This window comes from Adelges cooleyi, unplaced genomic scaffold, assembly GCF_023614345.1.
Source record: "Adelges cooleyi isolate 19-005CV unplaced genomic scaffold, UGA_ACOO_1.1 ACOO_flye_CR_arks_rails_tigmint_CR_PRNA_108, whole genome shotgun sequence".
NCBI classification, from domain to species: Eukaryota; Metazoa; Arthropoda; class Insecta; order Hemiptera; family Adelgidae; genus Adelges; species Adelges cooleyi.
Window position 1 is genome coordinate 1,054,322 of NW_026095761.1, and position 20,436 is coordinate 1,074,757.

The 20,436-nt window shown below is 30.4% G+C and overlaps 1 protein-coding gene across 6 annotated transcripts in view; it reads left to right on the plus strand.

Moving 5' to 3' along the window:
• Positions 1-19,058, plus strand: part of LOC126841164 (ras-related protein Rap-2b-like) — a 69,951-nt gene extending 50,893 nt beyond the window's left edge. For all 6 annotated transcript variants that reach the window (XM_050577510.1, XM_050577506.1, XM_050577497.1 and 3 more), the window contains one exon: positions 17,329-19,058. In XM_050577510.1, the coding sequence (XP_050433467.1) occupies positions 17,329-17,739 (411 nt within the window). In that variant the 3' untranslated portion in view covers positions 17,740-19,058. The remainder of the gene's footprint in view (positions 1-17,328) is intronic.
• Positions 19,059-20,436: the final 1,378 nt, after the last annotated feature.

Below are 20,436 nucleotides of genomic sequence, written 5' to 3' on the forward strand. Positions count from 1 at the left end.
TATACTGTACTTCACTTGAGAGCTTTGATACATTTTCTTAGTTTTTTATTACTTATTTAATATCCTATTTATGTGATCATTATTATGTTTATTAATCCATGTACAGTCATTAATTTAATTCATTATTAGACCGATCTTGTTGTGACGTTGATTTGTTTATAAGCCATACAAATAAATAAATAAATGATTATTAACTTATTTTACGTTGTCATTATATTTTTGTATTGTACATAAACATTGAAAAATATAAATTGTACTTGTAATAACTTAACGGCCAAACTATTTTTAATTTTTATTATTTATACACAATTCCATTTTTTTCGGTTACTTCTTTATTTATGATTTAACTATGTGCTGTCCCGTGGATGAATAATACTGTTAACACAGTTAATCCTTATATTATAAGAGATGTAAGGAATATCGTCGACATTTTTTAGGTTTAAAAAAAATTATTTACAGGGTTTAAATGAAGAAATATGACCTTAGCTTTGCATCGAAGCTAAAATAAAAACAGGAACCGTCTCACCTATTACAAGTCTTATGAATAACCCGAACAATAAATCCGAACCGTGTTTCACAGCTATTGCTAAATACACGAAGATAATGTTCTTTTATTAAAATTTAGTGTTTTTTTTTTTAAATCATTCGGTTTTCATTAATTTTTAAGTAAAGTATTAGTCGTAACAAGATTGTATAACTTTAAACAAATTGTATTTTAATTAAAAAAAGTAAATCGAATAACAATGTGTTTTGGTAAAAATCCATTTTCTATCTAAAATCGTTTATAATTGATTGTAAGTTTTACTTTATTTTGGCAATATTCTTTCTTTTTTAGTGTTCATAATTGATGTACAATTTTTTTCCCTATAATACCGAAGTATGAGTAATAATTGTTGTGTTGATATTACATGCTGCGACCTATACTTATTTTATTACAATGGCGACTGTGATGGTATGGATAGGTGTTAAATTAAAGCTGTTTAGCGTCGCCGACAGTATATTACGTCTAGTTTTGTATGAACTTGTAATCTTTTGATTTAGAGGGTTTGTCGTCGAACATAATAATATATACCGAAGCAGACATAATTAATAACGACCCTTAAAAGAAACTCTGTCAAAAGGGCGCGGACGATCTTAGCCGTTGCATAGAAATTACCTACTATCCACGCTAGTATCCATTTATGTAGGGCAAATATTTCGCTTGAGAGGAAAACCGTGTTTTACCCACTGACCCTCGATACGTATGTAATAGCAGGTTATTTAAAGTTTAAAACGAAAAAAACCAGCGAGCGCTTTTCCGTTTTTAAGTACCACCATTGTCAAATACAGACATTGACCGTAAAAAGCATTCTGCCCAGCAAAGGTAATTTTAACATATCTATGATTTTAATATGATACCTATGATAATTTGTAATGAGTTCTGTATAACAAATCAATAACAAATCAAATAATAACGTATACTAGTTACCGCACATTCTCAACAAAGCCATTTTCATCGGTTTACCTTGAAAAAATAACAAAATACATGCGTGCAAAAACTTTGAATAATAATAACATTTTCAATGCTCAATTATTAACTTTGCTCAGTTATGAAAATTTATAATTATACCCAAATGCTAAGCTCAAAAAACTGATGAGAACCGTCATAATTGCAATACGGTATGATAATATTTTATCAGAATACATTATAAATACATTTTATTATACATAGAGCAAACAAATATCAATGTTTTTCAAAGCATTGTCAAAAAGTTTGTTAATGTGTTTTAAGTACTTTAAAATAATATTTTGACAGGAGATTAAATGTTTCAATATTATGTGTAAAAATTTGGTTAAAAAATTGTGGTTGTTGCATTCGGTCGCTCAGTTATATATAGGATCTCTCGAAATCCCCAAAGAGCATACAAGAACTATATTGTTGGTTGCAAACTACCTATGAAATAATCATTTTGATATTTTCGTTTTGAAATCGTTGATTTTTAATATTAAAATAAAAAATTGTAAAAAAAAAAACAAAAACAATGGATGTAGTTGACAGCAAATGTGTTTTTAAAGACAAATCCCCAATCTAGTTAAAAGTGTTACACAAACATTATGCATTTAGAATATTTTTTAAGTCGTTTAATAACATTTTGGTAGATCAAAAATTTACTAATTGTAAATAATATTGTGTTTATTGCTCGTTTTTTTATTTAAACGGACAGGCTTTTTTTGGGGATACGTTTATTTGAACAAATTTGTTGTACCAGTGTCGTCGATGTGTAAATAATATGTACAAGGAATATAATTTGCAAAGTACAATTCACAATTAAATGATCATATATGTTATTTTAACGGATAATCGGGTATCATAATAATATTTATAATTTATCACCAAAAACGAATTTAAACTTTATGATATTTTTAAAACGCCTAAACTCTACACTATAGAATTATCTTATTAGTTCATAGCATAAATCCACTGTATGGTCTCTGAACATAAATTATTGTAGTTTTTATCAAATAGTGCGACGATATAAAAATACTGTTGTAGTTCATTAATACTACTCCGTACTCCTAAATCAATTTCACTCATTGTTTGTGTATTATCTTCGTCGCTGTCGACCTCTAATGTTGCATTAGCTCTTGTTGAATTATCCGTTTCGTCTTTGACTTCTATTAGTTTCGAATCGATAGTTGTTGAATGACCTTCTTTTTTAGATTTCGATTGGAAACTTGGTGAAATAGTCTTTCCATCGTCGGATTCGTCCCTTGGATTGCATGCACATATTCGGTTTTCATCTTCTTTGTAGTTTGGAATGAATGTAACGCCCAAGCTAGACTGTTCGGTTTTGAGTAAACTAATCATATTAATGGAGTCGACGGGGTCACAAGGGTTTTCATCAAGAAATTAATCGAAGAACTAATTAACCCTTGTATAGATCCAATATTCGCCGGGGTATTGTAAACAACTAAGGTTGTCCAAGACAATAGCAATAATATTCGTCCTCGTATCAGCGTCGATATTCTTCGTTACGGTATCACTTATAGAATTGTATGACATGTATAATATTTTCATACACCATAAAAACAATCATTCTTTCGAGTGGTTTTCATTGGTACTCGTTTACGTGTTTGATTTTTCACAGTGTCATAAATATCACTTGATCGTGTCGTTTTCCCGTGCCAATCCACTCGGAGGCGGTTCAAGTTATTCGACAGTTCGCAATGCTTTTTCGATTGATTTTTAACAACCGCCCAGAACAAATAACACTTAGGCGAGTCAAAATGGCAGGGCCTACATAGATATTTTCACCACTTAAAACGTCAATCCTCACGGTAACATTTTTCAGATGATCTACCATTGACCGTGTCGTCAAGTTGTCAGCGGTGATCTGTTCGTTGGCCGCGTAGCAAATCGAATTAATAATTACCTAGATAAAAACATGCCACCCGAACTATATCTGTTGTTTTCGTCATCGTTTATCGAGTAACGTAAACCATACAACACACACGAGCAACGTAGAAACCGATTGAAGTCTGCTAGAATTAAATCTTTTTGCGAAACTCCTTGCCATCGGCGTTCGAATATTATTCCGGTTTAATGTTGTTTGTTCCAAATGGAACGAGCGTATTTTTTTTTATATTATTGTACAGCTCCATCTTTACACGTATGTATAGTTGTTGTTGTATGTTGTTACATACAACGCATTGAGAATTGTTTTTTTGTGAAAAACCACATGATTGTACACCCCAATGATAAACATACTATTATTTTAGCATCGACGCGGAGCTAGAATTGTAGTGTTTTTACAATGAGATGCGTTTTGAACAGCTGAACCAACGAAAGGTTAGGTTAGGTTAAGTACCCGAAAGGAACTTAATTGGGGGTAAAAATGAATAAATTATTTTTGTTAAGGAAACCGGAAGGAAAAAAAGCCCCCTCCATAAAAAAAAAAGAGAAACATACTTGCAACAGGTTGCTATGTGCGAATGAATCAACGGGTATCTAAAAAATATGTTCATTATATTGTCGGTTTTGTTATGCCTACTGGTAACAGTAGCAACGATTTATTCAAACGATCAACCCTAATCGTACGTAGCATATTACTGAAATGTTTTCATGATTTTAAATCATTTTTACATGACAGTCTAGTCTAAATATTTAATATTCTCAACGAAAAAATTAAACAAAAAAAAATTAAAATGTTTGTAGTCGTGTTTTTTTATTGAGGACCCTAAAAAAATTAATTAAAACTACTTATTGTCAATATTTTATAAAATTAATCTATTTGATTATTTTTATAATCTCCCGTTTCGCATCGAAGCGTTTATTTAAAAGCAATTTAATCACTTTTGGTAAATCATTTTTTTTAAATACATAATGGGTATTTTACAAGATTTTTCTAAAATAAAATCTGATTTTAACGTAAACTCGGCTTCTATAGTTTAAACCCAAACTTATATTTTATATATAATCGCTTTTGTCAAACCAGATAATAAAAAAAATACATAAGAGCGGCTAAGTTTAGTTATAATAATTATAAGCACAGAATTAGGTATTATTATACGGTTGTACAGCCGACGGCAAACGAGTTAACCTCACCACAGCTACCAATCATTGTCATGATATGCAAAATTCTTTTAGACTTGTTGTGTATGCTAACCAGTGGGTCTCACATATTAAACATTATGCACTATAAACTATGCTGTCATGTAAATTTGTACGAAGCACATGTATAAAATCGTATTTTACACACTGAATAGAATTATTTTGTACAATAGTAGTATAAGCAAATTTATATCTGCTAAGTGGTTAACCAGTTTCTTTTCTTTATAATTTGTTCTGTATTTTTTTTATATGATGTCATGAACTATCAATTAAACGCCGTGGTCTACTGTTGTCACTTAATGCGATGCTGATTGTGATGATAGTTGATGATACTTTTTTTTATATAATTTCTTAATAGTAAAAATAAATTTAGTGACAACGAGCTTAATTTGTTTAGAAGGGAGGGTTTGCTGATTTTTCAGAGACTTGGACCCTTTAGACTCCATAATTTTAAGCTTACTATACGGTTTTCAAACTAATATTTTTCTATTCTAACTGATCGGCAAATATGTTTAAAATATTTTAAAAAAGCCAGACAAAAAAAAATTGAGTTTGGTTTTGTCACGTGGAGAATAATGGATGTATGTGAATTCTATACATAATTATGTATTTTTAAAGCTTATAACAGTTTTAAAATGTTTTACTAAAAATGTTTATGCTATTTGATAGATTTGTTTAAACAATGTAATAAAAAAACAATATTGAATACAGACTTTTGAACAAATCGTAAATGTTAAAGTCCTATTAAAATAAACAAAAAGTTTTCATCCCAGGCAGCGAAAAGGGTTTTTGATTTTTTAATAGTTTTTATAGATGTTAAAGAGGAATCAGTAAACATTTTAAATGTTCTGCTTAATAAAATACTTTTTTTGATACGATTCTTGACCTATGACGTGCACATAAAAAATCAGTTCAGCAGATTAGGAGATATCGTAGGTCCAGACCCAAATAAATACACATCATTGTAAAAACAATACCTTCTCAGCAACGCATCTGAGCTAAAATTATTCAATAAAATTTTTTTTTATTTTTTATTCTTATTTAAAATTTGTACAATACCACTACATAGATTATATGCATTACCGGTTTTTTTTTAACTTTGTCTTTAATCTTTATTATTCTCGCTCGTCGCCGAGACTAAAAATGGTGTATTCCTCTTTTTTTTATCCCTTTTTTTGGGTTTATACCATTATACAGACTAACAAAAGAGCACGCACTACATGCATAACTCACTTCCGTCGTCGTTTATAGGCTATAATATTATAATGTATCCAAAATCATATATAATATATTATCTTATTTATTCCTCTACCAAAAGGGAATGTACATTTAAAAAAATATATATTACTGAAAATATAGGCTGGAAAATCAGAAACGCCTGTTGTAGTTCGTTGAAACATGTATCGTCGTCACAATGGTGATCGGTTATTGAAATGTTCTCAGTCAATATTAATAGTGAGAGAGAGAGAGATAGAAAAAAAAAGTTTAGTTCTCCTTTTTCAACTTCAATTTTTTCCTTTAAACTTTTGGTGTTTAAATTATAAAATAGTATTATACTCGAAATAAAAAGTATGAAATAGTAAACAACTGGCCGAGTATTTAAATACAAAATAATATGTATATTGGAAATAAAATACCTATAACAATATTTTTAGTCTCATAAAGTCATATTGGACGAAATTTACTAAAAAAACTATAATAACAGTGAGATTAAACGAAATTGAATATTAGAGCAATTCAAGTTTTAGCATCCTGCTAGTTTTTTTAAATCTATGTTATACTAACCGAAAAGAAAAATATTGATACCAATACTATCTCTGTAGCTACTAGCTAGGCAGCTTGAAACTGACTATTTCAAGTACCTTCACATTTCCTATAAAAAAGTCCTAAATGGCTAAATATATAAATATTTAGCCTTTAGATAAAAGTATTAAACATTATTCGTATTCAATTATAAATCAGATCGTTAAAATTTGACACTGGGTTCTGTCTACGTTAAATTTGTTGTGTTAATTATTTCTCTAGCAAAAACTCGTCTATCAGCTTTGACTAGAGTATAAAAAAAAAATTTCCTAAATTAAAAAAATCGTACGATTTCTTTGGAAACCGTGAAATCGATGACAAAACCATGGCTAACATTTGAGTTTTACTTGAACCAAATTTGACACAGCAAGGTTGCAACCTTCTTTTAGTATAGAACGCACAACACCATAGTTAGGTCAGGTCATTACTATACTCATACTGTGTCCTCTCAGCCTTTTATTTTCCATTTGTATTCAATATACTGAAACGGTATACAATACTTTGTATGCAGTATGTTACGGAATTTAATGTCGCACGCAACGAGGACATATTCTTTAAAGAGTGCCGAAATTGTTATTTTTTTAATTTTTTCCCCCATCTCAAAAATTGTTCACAAAATAATTATTTTTAAAAAGTAGATAAACTGTCATTTGGCTGTGATATCCAAGTTTCGTTGAGGTTCCGGAAAAATAATACAAATCTAATACGGTTTGGTTGTTGATAATAATTAATTTATAACTATTAAGTTTGTAGATAATATTATTGTATTTAATTTCATGTCACTAACAAAAAAAATCTTTTAAAAAGGTATGTTGAAATATATTGTTACTTGAGTAAATGGAGTAAACTTAATGAGTTTAGTTGATTAAAAGTGATAATGTTAGGTTAGCTACCGTATGACCTGCAAAAAAACCGCTTAGGTTAAAATTAATTTTTTGTGAAGGTTTTGAAAGTTGTTTATTGATATAATATTAATAATATTTAATATTTAATATTCTAGAAATATTATTGAAACATGTCTGTTAACAATACGTTTGATTTATTGTCAAAAGCTTTATGTAAAAATATTTTTGCAATTATCCATACGGCAGATATTTTTTCAATATTTTCATCTAGTAAATGCTAAAATGACTACTCTTTGACTTTTTTTTAGACACTATATAATTCATTGTCTAATTCATATAAAAAAAAGAGGTTATTATGATGTATTTTAAAACCAATATATTATGTGAATATATCAACAAAACTAAAGTAAAACTGAAATGTATTAAACCATTAGCCTAACCTAACCTAAGATTATTTCTAGCCGATCAATTTGTTTTTTAAATCACCTCCAAAGTCGTTAGCAACTTATAAAACTAAAATCAGAATTTTCAAATTTTATTTTGTGTTAAAAGAAAAACTCTAGCTGAAATATATTTTAGAAAATTGTTCAGATGTTCGAAATACTATGCGTGTTAGAGAATCACTAATGGCAAATTTGAATCCAGCGAAAAAATATTATGTAATTTTTGTTCTTGATTTAAATTTGTTTTTTTCATATTTTTTTTCTGACGAAAACTTTAGTATGTAAAAATAGTTTGGCAATAGTCGTTACCTTTTTTTTAACATTTCAATTAATAATTTTTTTAAAACTTTTTTACTTTTCAAAATCATATTATCAGTCAGAGTAGATATTATTCAGTAAAATGACCTAGATCTGGATACTCAATGCTTATACTTACTGGTTAATAATACCTTAAATTACTGGTTTTTTGTCATGCCTTGATCGGAGGCAGTAGTTAGTATAATCAAGTCCAAAGACAAATTATTAAGAAATCTTAAAACAATTCAATGTGTTATAACTAATAAGGTTTTTAGACCTGCTGAAGTTTGAGCATCCCACAGAAGCCGAAACAAAACCACTTAATGTGCTATTATTTTTTACCACTACCTATATGTCTTACATTATCCGGCGGATACTGTACGTCCGACTTATAGCTACACCGTTATACCCACCGGCCCAGCAGACTCGGGATGAGCCTTATTATTTTACTATAATAAATACCCTATGGCGTGTATCCCGTCGAGTATCCGTTCTACTTTCCATCGTCAAAATTAAAATTAAAAAGTCTTCATTTTTACAGTCCACCAGAATATTTGTCGACTTCATTTTCATACAATCAATTAAAAACATATTTGACTAGTTTTTTTTTTTACATAGAAAAAATTTAAGTTTTATGGCACTATTTGTGATGTTGAATATAGATTAATACGGTTACTTAATATCTATACATCTATATATATATATATATATATATTTATACATACATTGAAATGTGCAAAACTCTCCGGGCGGTCGCATTTATACGTTTGTGTGTTTTATTAGTTTTTCAAATAGTTCTGCGAAGTGAAAATCCGGCAAACTAAGTGCACAGACGTCCCTCTGGACAAGGAATTTATTCTTATTGTATGAATATACTATACTCGTCGGACGGATGTCGAAGAAAATGGAATTGTTTCGAATGGCTTTGACTAGAAACGAAATTGACCCTTTTTGGTTTCACACAAAGAAAACAAACTATAAGTATACTACTGTCGCCAGTAACAGATTTCTAGAGCCTGGAGGCGGTGGGATCTCCTGTGAGAAGATTATGCGTGCTATATACATACAAACGTTAAAATTAATTTGTTCTCGCTGCTTGCACTGTATGCGCGTTAAGTCGATTTCTATAAAAATATTATCATATGTAAAAAAAAACGTAGGTAAGTAAAAATGCAGTAAGTCAAAACGGAAAAATTGTCATTTTAAAATAGTGACTTTCATGTTTTTTCCCCCTATGTATTTCATTTTTAAAAGTTCATAACTTATGTACGGTTTGAGGTAAACAAATGTATTTTGGTCTTATTTTCCTATAGACATTTTTTTTTTATGGACATATTTCCACTAGACATTTTTTCCTTGGATAGTTTAATCTAGACTCAATAAAACCAACTAACCTAAACTAACTAGGTCATCTTGCTTGAAAAAAGGAAATTCTTTTTAGTTATTTATTGGTTGGTTAAGTCAGATTTTGGGAAGAAACAGCTTCCACCTTGGCTTTTACAAAATAATTTTTTTTTCGGCATTCTTACTTTTTCAACTCTACAGGGTAATTTTGTTTTTATATAATGTGATCTCAGTTTTTCACAATTTTTTTTTCTTTTTACCCCCTTCCAACTTAGTTTTTTTTTTATAGCAACTTTTGAAACTTAAATGATAACGCATATATTTTATTAACTTTTTAAATTTAGAATAATGTATTACAAATTTTGACTGGTTGATGACCAGTTTTGGACAACTATTTTTAAAGTTAAAAAGAGTTTAAAAGTTAGGATATTAAAAACAATATGAAAAAAAAAATTCTTATTAAACCCTATGAGATATTGCACGGCCCATGATAAAATAATCACCTTGTATATAATATGTTAAACTCTAAAAACTCGTGTAAGTATAGTTTAGAAAATAAAAGCTATTCAGCCTTAGGCATCAATACTCATCAAGTGAGCATGCTGTTGTGTAGTGGAATAGTCATTGCCCATATTAGATGTTGCCTTCTTTGCTGAATTATTGCCATTCAACACAATAGAAAACAAATAGACCCAAGAGACGACGTTCGGTCGTTTCATCGCAAAGCTTACACCCAAAAGGATTAGGAAGAACCCCGGCAGTTTCGACAATGCAATTCTTTAAACTCAAACAAAGTTACACTGCCATCAACAACGTTTGACAAATCATTTAGACTTTTATTTTTTTACCGCGGGCAAACGCTGTGAAAAAAAAAGCAAAAATAATTTCCAACTTCATTTGTCGTCACTCAAAAAAGAATTCTGTTAATAATGCCGTTTTTTCAACAATAAAAAAACACTATTGCCTCACAAGATAAGCCAAAGATATCCAAAACTTGTCAGGCAACCTCTAGACAGTTATTATTTTAATTAGACAAATTAAAAAAAAAACATTCATCTGGTTTTAGAAACACAAGTTTGCTGGACACGAAGACGAGAAAAATAATTTGGCAAATAGTCAAATATTGTATACTTGTGAAAGTTTTTAATATCAATTTTATCCGTAGGGTATTGATTAAAATATATGTATTTTATTAGTACAACAAAAACGTTGTTAAATTAATGAATTATAAGTTTCAACAATAAACACAAATTGTATATTTTTGAAAACGTTATACAAATTAGTTCTAACTAAATTAATTTGTATAATTAACAACGTTTGTAGCTTTGCGATAAATAGTCTAGTTACATTGATCAATAAACGGGTTAGAAACGCCCTTCTCTTGAGATGAATATCTTATACACAATAAAAATTAGTTCTCATGAGAAATTTATTTTGTACATTCGTCTAATGCCTGCGATCCTACTGCTAAAACGATAAACTAATAAATGTTTGATTTATGATCATAAACGACGCTAACAATTGTGTGTTAGGTACTTGATAAGAATTCATTACAATTTCGGTCTATACGACCAACATTTCGAACAAAACGGGTTTCAGACGAATCGGAATGAAAATTGGCCGGTGAACAATAATAATTATTATAACACGACACAATGGTGCCAAAACTCGATTAAGATATCCGACTGATAAGGTTAAGGAAGTGCGGTTGAGAGAAAATCCAAACGTCTAATGTTCTCAATTTGAAATTATAATTTTCAACGAGACGGCTTTTCAGTGGGTAGGCGATAGGGTAACAATATTTCTTTATACATATAATTATTTCGACCTATGTATACATTTCAAGACTCGACTATTATATTATACTGCCATCTCTCGTCGCTTGAAGATATTGTTGTTTCAGGAAATGTTGGGGCAAGATGGGTTTTCGGGTATAATAACATTATAACGTGTTCGTTTTATACATTACACACGTGTACCCTGTATATATATATATATATATATATATATATATATGCATGTACGGATTACGCTTGGAAAATTAATTGAAATATTAAATTTTATAATATAACAGCCACACGGTTGGGACTTGGCCGTGTTTTACTTGTCCGAGAATAACCGCGAGACCCCTGAAATTCAATTTGGACATTTCTGATGAGTTTTTCGACAAAACCGCATATTTTATTCGGGCCAGCTTGTATTAATAAAATAATATATTAATTTTTTTTTTTTGGCTGCATTCAAATCTGGCCTAAGATATCTTTAGAAATTAGAACGTCTAGTTATATATTTTTTAAATGTAATTAACAACCATTCGGCCCATACAACAAGTGCTCAGAATAACAGGCATCATAATCATCGTCGTCTCTAGAAAACAAACATCATTGTGAAAGAGTGTTCCCTGATACTGCTTCACAAACTCAGATTTTTACAAGCGTCTTTAAACATCACACTTAAACCATTTCTATCGTAACGTTCGTTTACAATGAATGTATAGACGCTCTCAAGTTTATATGTGTACAGTGTGTATATACACATGGGTCGACATAACAACAGTTAAATACAGTCTTAAACCCAATCGCATGTGTTTACCCTTAGCGAGTTTCAGATACGGTTCTAGCACACATAAACTATTATTAATAGGTCTATAGATTTTAGCTCTATAGATCCAATTGTATAATGAGATTCTACAATAATTGTATTGTAAGACGTTCAAAAGCCTATCGGCCTATATTAATCGACAAACGATGAATTTTGTACACTAATCTACACTATTATGTCCTACGATGACTTTTACAGCGCTTAACTGAGACCAGCGCTAAAGCATACGCTCAGTAGTCTACAGCCTAAAGCAATTTCGTTGTAAAGGATAACATATTCTAGATAACAGATTGTCAACAACCCTTTTCTCCGTAAAAGGGTGGAATTTTTTATTTGGATTTGTTTGCTTGTTTTTCTTAGTACACTACAAAGCTAATAAAAAAAAGTCATCGTATAATATACATTTTTCTGTGCGGACTCGTATGTAAGCATAGAAAAGTAAAAATATTAGACCCTCATTTCACTATAAATTTGCATGTATTAAATTATTTGAATCATTTCTAGATGTCTAACTAAACTATTAGGAGATACCGTGGCTCCAGATACGAAAAAAATATATAATAAAACACCGTTGTAAACAATAATACCTTCTCAGCTTTGCATCGCAGCTAAACATTTTAGAAATAGTAATATAAAAACAACCGTTTTAATATATTAAAAATGTAACAACTCAGATTAGGTTTGTTATACTTAATAGTGGACGTCATTAAGTCGTAATAATGACGTTGAGAATGTAATTCTATACGTTATAAATATTGTACCAACCGCTAAATAGAATTATACAAATTATTTTTTTATATTTTTATCAAAACTCATTTGCATTTTACCGACAAACAAATCTATTTAATAAGCTGATTCATTATAAAACACATTTAAACGAATTTTCAGACAGTTATGCAACAAGATTAACTTAGATATACCATAGTGCAATAATCGATGCAGGTATATTAAAAAAAACTTATACGATAGAAGAAAAAGAGGGAAATACAATTTGATTCCGAATAACTTAATTTTTTTTTAGGTACAGTTGTACAGTCACTTCTGTTGAATGTTGTGGGCGGTACCTAGGGATGTCTTTTAAAAAAACAATTTAATTACATTACGATTCGTATAATATTCAAAGTTAATATATATTTTATTATGTGTCATACCTGTAACTCATGCCGCACGTGTATTTATAATTTGTTATCCTTTTTTTCTGAATATGTAGAGGCGATACACCCACTGCCCTCTCCTCATTTCCCCTTCGGACACGTTTATCAATCATATTTTACAGTGTATGTACAAGATACACTATTATCTTGTTTAAAATATACTGATAATATACACCGTACAAAACACAACCCGGCAACTTTTTTGTCGTTATTAATTATTTCAAGGGAGAATGTATACATATTTAACAAATCCCATCTGGCCGGGAGCACTTGCAGGTGTTCACGATATAACTAAAAAACCCATGACATAAAATTAGTATAGGATAAATTGTATTGTACATAATTTGTAAATAGTTTTTAAAATTTTTTTTTTTTCAAGTCTAATAAAACATGTTTAGATTCAGCCAAAATGACACCTAAGTATACGGGGTGATGTGAGACACTTGTTTTCTCGATTTATTATAGAAAATATTTGATTTCAACGCAATTGAGTTTTGTTGCTTTACAATATAAATTTAAATTGTCCGTCCCTTATTTTCGAGACGACCGATTAAAAAAGTAGGTATAGCAGTTAATTGGCGGATTATTTGATGTCTAAATCATAATTGTTTTATCACCTAACGCCTCACAAGGGAAGAGGAACCATCTTCTTTATAAAATTATTTTTCAGACCATTGTGTTGTAGAATGTCTGCAGTCGTATAAAATGTTAGGTGAATGAATTCCACTATAAACTGTTATTGAATTTCAAACTGTATATAAATTCGTGCTCTATAGTGCCATTACGCGGTGTATATGCGAACGAAAATGCTTTGCAGATATTTTTGCCACACGAATAATAATACAGTTTCCGACCAAGTGGTTTTCAAAGTTTAAACTTTTCTAAACTAACCGTTTCGTCCCGGAAACGGTGTACAGTAAGTATTTATATGTGTACACGCAAGAGGAGATAAACAAAAATCGCTTTGCCGCAATACCCTTTTTGCAAAAAACCCTATTAGTAGGTCGTTATTTTCAAATCATTGGTTCGGAATTGAATTGCGATACTCGATATAAAAGATTCCAAAAAAAATAATGTGATCGATATAGTCCGAGGGACGCGTGCATTAAAGTAGAATAATAAAAAAAAAACTTTTAATCTAAAACCAAGTGATGACTCGTAGTAAAAAAAATTAATATTAACATTATATTAAACGAAATTCCTCGAAATCAGACGTTTACTGCTTGAAAACAGTACAATTTTGTATGTCGATGCCCATTTATCCCCTCCGGAGCCATATGTATTTTAGTGTAAAAAAAACTTTTATTTTCTTACTTGAACCCTTTAATCATCATATTTTCGAAATTTATTTTTAAACATATTTATATTAAAACTATCAAGTTCTTTTTACGGCTATTCGTTATTTCGTTATAAGCAATTAAAAATTGGATTATTGCAACAACCCGTGGGTCTAAAAGGGTTAGATTAATACACCATCAGTTATATAACATCGTATTGTTTTGTTAATTAATAACGAAAAATGTCAAGTTATTTTGTAGTTGTAAGTTTTGGAGTTTCCTCCAAATTTTGAAAAATAACCGAACTATGGTCATTTTAGCGGTTTTGTACCTTTGGATAGTTTTTCTAAAGCGTACTTCAATAGGGGGTTTTGTCCTATTGTTTTTGCTGAATTCAAAATTGGTCTCAGAATTAGCAAAGAAATGTCTAACCAAAAAACCTAACCGAATCTGGCCTCAGATTTTCGTTAGCGCGGCAATTTGTTTTTTAAATCACTTACTCTAAAGTTGTAAACAACTTACAATGCAAAAATCTGAATTTTTATCATTTTTGTTTGTATTAAAAAAAAAAAACCTTTTAAATCGATAAAAATTCTGAACTTTAAATGTAGCAAAAAAAAAAAAACTTTAAAGCTTTAAAAATAAATTCTAGACAATAGAACATTTCGGTTTTTGTTCTTGAGAATCAGCTTCCGGGACCCAAATGATAATAGCGTCATCAATAAAAGTTGGATGTAATAATTACATATACCTATTGTTCGCGCAATAAGTAAATACGGTGTTAATGTTTTACCTAGCCGAATTTAAAGTCGTAATTTGTGACCGCAAATACAACCTTCATAATACCTACAAATAAAAAATACCTAAAAACTGATTACAAACGAGTTGGTATGGTGCTATGGTATTAAACACAATAACCGTTGTGCAACAGACTAATAATTGTTAACATTGAAAACGGTGCCAGACCTCATTATACTTAATCTTCCGCGTGTCCGTCGGCCATTAGGTACTTGATAAAAAAATGTTCAATGTGAATTTCGCCGACTCATAAATCATAATATCGTTTTTTTTTTATTTTATTCATAATTATTTTAATTTCATCAGTGCATTACTCTTATTGTATTGTGTTGTGGGTACGCATTAATTGACGGTCCACGATAGTGACCTTTTATAACAACACACCTGTTTTAATTTTTGTGCCCGCTATATTAATCTGTTACTACTCAGCAGAGATGATTATTATTCGAATACATTTTTTTTTCTTTTTTAAATACACTAAATAATAATTAACCACTTGCTAACCAATTAAAACTTAATTAAATGATTATTATTAATAGTATAATATTCTAATAGCTTAACGATTTTGAAAAAAAAACTCAAGTGAATAAGAAACATTTAAAAGATTAACTACAACAAATCTTGACTCAATTTATTATTATATAGTATGATATTGTGATACTCTAAACGACTTTTAAATTGTAAACGTTTTTGAACACACGTTATTGTTCATGGAACGAAACGTTTATATCTTTTTAAAGGCATAACCTAACTTTAAAATGTTTTTTTTTTGTTTTAAGAGTTCAAAATCAGAATATTGTACAATAAATCATTTGTTCAACACTTGTTCTAAATATAACAAATAATATAAATTTTTCATCATTATGAAAAATTATCTCACAAAAATGAATGCCATTAAAATGTTGAAACCCTTTTTATACATAATCAGTAATTACGAATAAACATTTTGTATTTATGAGTAATTGTATACGTTAGTAAATGTTACATTTTAAATCATGAATAATTTTATTAGTAAATAAAGTTATATTTAGGTCAGGTTATAGGTCAGGCGACTAGTCTATTGGTCTCCTTATGTCTGTACAATTTTATTTTTTGAAGAAGAAAATTTGTCTGCATGATTAATTTTGAAAAACTACTTATGTTCTCGAAAACTGTGCGGTATATAACCCGTTTACCCTAGTGCACACGTGACCCAAATACACTCTTGAAAGGAAGTGAAGGTTTTCAGACGGTTCGTTAAGCTTACAATAGTATAGGATTAACTGTTGTACGATGTGTCCTTTAACGCCATGAATTATATAATATTATGTTTATATATATCATACACAAACGGGGTAATGATAGAATTGTCCAAGTTGTTCCCTCCTCCGTGAAACGCTTACAATATGGACCTCTATTAAAGGGAATTAATAACATGACGTATACTTACTTATGTCTTTTAGAAAAAAAGTATGCCTTGTAATTTCCTCCCTTGTCACTCTACACACGCGGTCCGGCGCCATCTTTCATTTCTTTTACAATGGTTATTATTGCCCTAGCCATTTTCTTAGCGCTTATGATTATTAATAATTAATATGACAGAGAATGTCTTATTTAGTGACCAAACCAAACGTCCTATAACGAACAATTTTTTTTTAGTTTTATAGACTTTTTGCTAAGGGAATTGCCACAACCCAAATGAGATAAAACCGTTCGAGATAGATATGCACGTAGGTTGGACATCTCAATGCATTACCGTGGTGTTTATGTTTCAACCATACCATGTGGCCTCAAGTTTCTCCTCTTTTAAGTTTTAATAGAGTTCAGTTTTCGATAACAGTTTTCCATATTGACAGGAAAACTTCGAATTTGTTTAGCATTTCGTGTTCAACGACTTAGCTATAAATTTAGGAGAGATTGCATGACTGCGTTTTTAGTTAAACAATTATAAAAAGCTTTATAAATATAATTCAACGGGAGTGTCAATACATAAGTATTACCCGAACTATACTAGATACTTGTCTGTTAGCTAAATATTTTTTTTTTTTTTTTTTTTCGAGGATTTTTTAGCGGGAGATTTATCCTATACACATTAATTCACACTTAACGACTTTTCGGTACACCCAACCCCTCCCTCTGATGTGTCTCGTCAACGCCAAGCTAACGTTACCCATAATATGTTGTGTCGTATTTCAGGTGCCCTACGAGGAGACGTCGTGCCTGGTGGAGGTGGACTGGGAAAACGGTTTTGTCGAGACGTCCGCCAAGGACAACATAAATGTCGGCGAGGTGTTCAGAGAGTTGTTGAACCAGGCCAAGTCTAAGTACGACCTCGGACCGTCGCTGAGGAGGAACTCGGCTCGCCGACAGTCTTTGCCTTCGGGAGGCGGCGGCCAGGGGACTATGGTGCCCACGCCGGCACAGCTGGCGCACTTGCAGAAGAAGGCGAGGCGGCGGCGGCGGCGGCGGAGATGGAGGAAGCGGCAGGTCCAAGCGCAACTCGTGTTCAATATCGTAATGCCCGCAGAACAACACCTGCAACTCACCGCCGCCATCCGCTCCTCCTGCTCCTCCTCCTCCTCCTCCTCCTCCTCCGCCCCTCGGTGAAATTTAAACGCATACACGATCTTTAGAATTTTAAAACGCAGTAGGTATATTTTACTATGAAATAATTGTTTAGGGGAATACGTTTTACGTAAAATGTTTATTATATTAAACAGTTATGGTGATTTATATTTTAAATAACATTTACTTATATAAAGTACTTTTGGAGGATAAACATCTAAACGACGACATATGTAATAGCATAAAAAGCAGAATTTCACGGTAGAAACAATGACAGTTCGATAACACGTTTTGGATAAATACTTCTCGTGTCATTACCATATATATGTAATACAGTTTACTATCTGACTATAAAAAGTTATACTCCTAAACTGCTATTTGTATAATACATTGAGTATAATTAGCATATAATAATATTTTGTACGATAGGTACGACGATGGATTTGTATAATATGACATAAAACGACGGTTTAATGTAATAAAGATTTTAATTAGGATTTTTTACCTAAAAAAATTGTTTCATAGAGAATAATAATTACTGTGTTATAAAATGTTAAAGACACTGCGTTTATATACACGTATAGGTATGTGCATACCTAACACTGTCACACTACTGTCACATTTTACCATCTTTATTATACTATATTGTTATTATATATCTATCTCTGCGCAAAGATTACTTGTCAAATGTGTACTGCGTACATTTTGAAAAACATACGCTTTATCATCCAACACATTGAAAGAAAAATAAACAATGCAATGCACTTTTAAACGTAAGTGATATTAACTTTTTTAGTAAAACAACTCGTTTAGACCCAAGTGACAAATGTATGCATGCATTAGCATTAGTGTACAGATATTATACATAATCGGTTGACTATTTCTTCCCGTTTTATTTATTGTACATAAATAATTATATGTAAAATAACTCATACTATTTCGAAAGTAAGTCCATTCTGATAGAAATAATTTATAATTACGCATTAACTCGTTTTATTTTTGAATTTTGATTGACGTGTTTTGTAAAGATACGTGACAAAAAAAACAAAACTTCGGATTTTTTAATGTTTTATCAAACTGTAGCGAAAGTTTGGAAAATTGCAACAGATCGCATTAAATCTGTGGCCAAATAATGTTAACTACGGTTTGTTGTCCATTCAAATTTTCCAAATTAAGGTACCAAATCTGATTTGTCTTTGGACAGCGGTAACCGTCGCGCAGTTATGTTAACATATTTTAATCAAACAAATAGTATAAATTATTATTATATATTACATAATATATATTGTATTATTATTTAAGTTTAAGATTGCATTATTATTAATATAAGTTTTCAAATCTTCAACAAAATCCGACAAAATACAAACATTTATGTGTACCATAATATATTATATAATATGTATTCGTCTGTCTCTTATATTAATTGTAACACTTTATTAAATTGTGTGCAAGCAAACGATTCAATAAACAAAAATGTATAATCATAATTTTTCGTTGTAAGTTAATTGATCCGCCGAATTGAAGAAATTGACAAAATGTTTGGTTCAACTGCTTACAACCCCAAAAATGGGTTCTTTCGACAATTTTTAAGCACATTTTATTCTATAGTTACTAAAAAGTAATATTGTTAATTTAGGTTTATAATTTCTGGAGTTTCAGTTTGTAAATAATTAATAATGAGTTTTTTTTGGTGTGAAATTAATAATGGGTCTCAATATTTACCAGGTGCATATAAGTTACTACTCTTGTTACTAAAACTATATTCAAATTTCAAAACACAAATGAATAAAAATATTAGTCTAACAATATACTACGACTATTGTTTAGTTCAATTTGTTTTTTGTGCCGTGTTTTTAAATTGCCAATTCGCCTAAGTGTAGTTACTAATTACTTTAGTGATGATGTATTAATGAGGACTTACGGAGCGATAACCAAACAACTACAGTGGTAACCTTTAAAGCCCGGTTAAGATAAAGAACTATTGATTCTGCGCTAAAACTAATCGTATTAAATATATTTGTCATGTTGTCGATTCCTAAACGTCATTTGTAAAAAGATACGAAATAAAAATAAAGTCAAACTGAAAAACGAATAGCATTTGTCGTACCATATTTTTTACAACTGCATTATTATTTTTATTCAATGGTTTTTTTTCTTTCCAAAAGAGCACTTCGACTTTTCTTTTGAGTTTTTGAAATACATCTTCTGAACTGTTTTACATCAGCTAAACTCAATAGTAAAGAGAACTTTTCAAACCTTTATTTTTTTTAACAAAACTTTTTCTTGGTTCTTACCAGTTATCGTTTACCACTAAGTCCAGGGCCAACAGATAGAGTTAAAAATACGTTCTTTTATATCCGTAAATCATACAATGTCAATATTATGCGTTATACTATACTATATTATTGGTCAACCTCGGCACGAGGCAACAACTCTAAACGGGATGGATTATAATTTATATTATATCATACTATTTAACGGTCGCGTTTGAACAGTAATAGTTTAGGTCCATCCGGATTATTTATTATATCCTAGAAAGTTTGGCACCCGAGCAGTGTGCATATAAAACTTTATAAATCGCAGATTAATAGTAAATAGCTGGCCCGAGTTTATGTGTATCCAAGTAGATACCCACTTAAATCCCGTACAATATAATATAAATCCTTTCCTTGACACGGGTAAACCGTATGCGTATAGCGGGGACAGCTATAAAAAACCCTCGCTCACATATTATTATTA